General features: G+C 43.5%; 1 protein-coding gene across 1 annotated transcript; it reads left to right on the top strand.

Annotated features, from left to right (window-relative positions):
• Window positions 1-535: 535 nt before the first annotated feature.
• Window positions 536-2,302, top strand: LOC147502259 (uncharacterized). Its single transcript, XM_086604488.1, has 2 exons — window positions 536-768; window positions 856-2,302. The coding sequence occupies exons 1-2, from the start codon at window positions 536-538 to the stop codon at window positions 2,300-2,302; spliced, it is 1,680 nt and encodes a 559-aa protein (XP_086460614.1).
• The last annotated feature ends 1,331 nt before the right edge of the window (window positions 2,303-3,633 follow it).

The raw sequence follows: 3,633 nt of genomic DNA, 5'->3' as shown, positions 1-3,633 counted from the left end.
TCCACCTCCAAAGAAACCCGGTTTCTTTTCAGTGCCTCCATTTTTATATTTTTTTCTCTTCTCAAACCCTATTCTCTAGAACAATGTGTTTATATACTTGGGTCCGAAACCCAAGCCCAACACCGACTGGCCCAAAACCAAGCCCCAATCCCGAGTCCCAATCCGGAGAATTTTGAAAATAAATAATTTAATTAATTAATAAATATAAAAATACGTATAAAAACACGGGGTGTTATAACCAAGTCGGGGGCAATCTTCAAGAAGGTGAGCACACTGGATGTGGGATAAGCTCATATGACGATGCCCACTCGCTACAATTGGTATGATGACCCGACCCCATCGGCGTCACTCAAATCACCCACAAATACTCTCGAAAGGACTTCGCTATTGGCGTCTGTTGGGCGTGACATGGCTAAGGAGGCAGAAGAAGCCGAGAGAGCTGAGAAAGAAGGAACATGGAGGACACAAAAGAAGAAGGAAACAAAGTCCAAGTGGATCCATCTACAAGGGCCAGACTAGCCTCCATCCCTCAACAATGAATATAAGCTATTGGAACATCAGGGGAGTGAAACAGGAAAAATCAATCACTTACCTAAAGGATGTCATAGCCAGTCATAAACCAGACATTATATGTCTGGCAGAACCTCTCATGTCTCCGCCTTCTAGGACGCCTGAGTTTCTTTGCAGGTTGGGGTTCAATGAGGACTTTGTACATAATAATATTCCCAATAGGATAGGGAATATATGGTTTTTTGGAGGAAGGGAATTGTAATAAATCTGGTTGATATGTCGCATCAGCATATTTCTATTAAAACTGGTGACCTCCTTATATATATTTGGTTCATGCCGGATCAGCTTATGTGCAAAGACGAAAGCACTATGGGATGAGTTTGTTTTGGGTTTGAATGCGGAAGCTTGGGCAGTGGCAGGGGACTTTAATGTGGTTACTTCGAATGAAGAAAGAAAAGGGGGAAGGTTTCCTTGTCAAACAGCAGTAAATGAGTTTGTTGAGTTTATAAATGGGAATGCGCTTATAGATACTAGAAGTCTCGGCTTCAAGTTTTCATGGTCAAACAAAAGACACGGAGATAAAAGAATGGTACAGAAAATTGATTGCATTTTGGTTAATCAGAAATGGATAGATGCAACCACAGAATGGCGAAGCAAGATCCTACAACGGAGGATTTCGGATCACTCCCCTATTGTAGGATGGTTCACCGCTATTCCTAAGCCTCACAATATTCCTTTCAGGTTCAAGAAGCACTGGATAAAGCATGAGAGTCTCAAAGAGGTCGTCAAACAGAGCTGGGAAGAACGCCTCGAGGATGTGCCTATAAGAAAAGTCATGAAAAAACTCAAAAGGTTGAAGGAAGCTCTAAAAACATGGAGCTGGGAAACTTTCGGGGATTTGAGCAAAAAGAAAAAGAGAGTGACAGAGGATCTGGAAAGGATAATGAAGGAGCAAGAGGAGGACTCTTTTAATGTCCAGCTACAAGAAAGGGAACGGAATAAAGAAGAGGAACTAAATGGCATTTTGGACACAGAAGCAGCACAATGGCGACAAAAAGCTAGAGTTAGTGAGGCCTTTGAAGGGGACAGGAACACAGCTTACTTCCATGCTCTTCACAAGCTGCGAATGAATAAAGCCTTGATCCTGGAAATTCAGAAAGGCGATGGAACCATCCTTAAGCAGCAACAAGACATCAAGCAGCACATCGACTCAGTGTTTGAAGCCAAGTACAAGCCGCAAACAGTCATACCCAATGTTGGACTGATGGAACTCATATCGAAGCTTGTGACTGACGAGGATAATGCAAATCTCTCAGAAATCCCTACCTTCACAGAGATCAAGCATGCTGTGTTTAACATGGACGCTAATAGCTCACCAGGTCCGGATGGATTTCAAGGTGCATTTTACCAAACTTTTTGGGATATAGTGGGACTGGATGTCAGCAAAGCCATTATCTCTTTCTTCAAAGACAACAAGCTGCCGCAGGGTATGAACTCAAATTTTTTGGTGCTCCTACCAAAGGTAACTAATGCCAAAGCTGTAAATCATTATAGACCATTATGTTTGAGTAATTTCCTTTTTAAGATTATTACAAAAATCTTGTCTATAAGGGTTAATCTAATGGCAACCAAGTTGATCAGTTGTGAACAGCTCGGCTTTATCAAAGGCAAGAATAGCTCCACGGGCATCTGTTTAGCGTCAGAAATGATGAATGAGCTTGAGCACCATCGAAGGGGGGGTAACATTGGGCTGAAGCTGGACATAGCGCAGGCGTTCGACACTCTTAGCTAGGAGTTCCTTGCCGAGGTTATGAAGAGATTTGGCTTCTCCAAAAAGTGGTGTGATTGGATTGAGACAATTCTCAGCAGTGCAAAGCTATCGGTTATGATAAATGGAGGACCATGTGGGTTCTTTGTGGCTGGAAGAGGGTTGAGGCAGGGGGGACCCCCGTCCCCGTTCCTTTTCAACTTGGCGGAAGATGTTCTCAGTAGGAGAATAAACCACTATTTTCAGGTGGGCCTCATGAAGCAAATGGTGACCATCGGAGATACTCCTGGGCCTACTCATCTTCTTTTTGTAGACGATCTCTTTCTGTTTGCAAATGGTGACATCCGAGGGCTCAGAAGACTGAAGGTGGCACTTTCAGAGTATCAGCAAGCAGCGGGACAATTCTTTAGCACCGCGAAAAGCAAAATATTTCTAGGGAATATGACAGGTGTTAAGAAAAGGAAAGTAGAGGAGCTCTTGGATATCAAAGAAGGAGAGCTCCCGGAGCTTTATCTTGGAGTTCCACTTTTTAAAGGCAGAGTTACAAGTAGATGTATCCAACCTCTAGTTGATAGAATCAAAAGGAAAGCTTCTGGGTGGGCAGATAGGTTGTTATCTTTTCAAGGGAGAGTGATCATGGCACAGGCTATCCTCTCAAGTATACCGATACACAACATGTCGGTGTATAAATGGCCCAAGAAAAGCATCAAGGACGGAGAAGCGGCCATAAGGAATTTTATATGGTCAGGGGATCCTACGAAAAGACGAATGATCACTCTTAAGTGGGAAAGTGTTTGTAAACCCAAGGATGAAGGGGGGATTGGAATACGAAGGTTGGAGGAGCTGAACAAGGCGCTACTCATCAAGTTAGCATGGTGCTTCTTAAATAAACAAAATGATTGGAGTACCTTCATGAACAGAAAATTCACTAAAAAGGATGGAAGCTACCTCACTTATCACAAGCCATCATCGGTTTGGCCAGGCCTTCGGGGTGCTCTGCAGGAAGTAAAACATTTCACTGGATGGATCATCGGCAAAGGCGACAAGGTGGATCTATGGAGAGATAATTGGGCAGGGCAATCGGTCATGGGGCTGCTCCCCGAGGTGAACTGGTTTGGTTTCAAGGCAAAGGTCGCAGATGTTATAGAAGACAATAAATGGAAGTTCCCAGAGGCAGTAGTTGAAGTATTCACTCGTCTGGGCATAAACTTGTCTTCCATCCCACAACCTAGTGGGGAAGAGGATATTCGTATTTGGAAACCAGAAATAGATGGAACTTTCGCTCAAATCCAGCGTTTGAAGCTATTAGGCGGAAGAAGAACAAGATCTCTGGCATAGGAAGTTTTGGGAAAAGG

The sequence above is a fragment of the Coptis chinensis genome, chromosome 4 (genome assembly GCF_015680905.1).
Source record: "Coptis chinensis isolate HL-2020 chromosome 4, ASM1568090v1, whole genome shotgun sequence".
Classification (NCBI taxonomy): Eukaryota; Viridiplantae; Streptophyta; class Magnoliopsida; order Ranunculales; family Ranunculaceae; genus Coptis; species Coptis chinensis.
Note: the sequence above shows the minus strand (reverse complement) of the source record. Positions and strands in the feature narration are given on the sequence as shown.

What these genes read in the sequence shown, in the direction of transcription:
- LOC147502259 (XM_086604488.1), top strand. Translation starts at nt 536, where the DNA reads ATGAATATAAGCTATTGGAACATCAGGGGAGTGAAACAGGAAAAATCA. An exon ending in TTTTTTGGAGGAAGGGAATT is followed by an intron (nt 769 to 855) that starts GTAATAAATCTG and finishes ATGCCGGATCAG; the next exon opens with CTTATGTGCAAAGACGAAAG.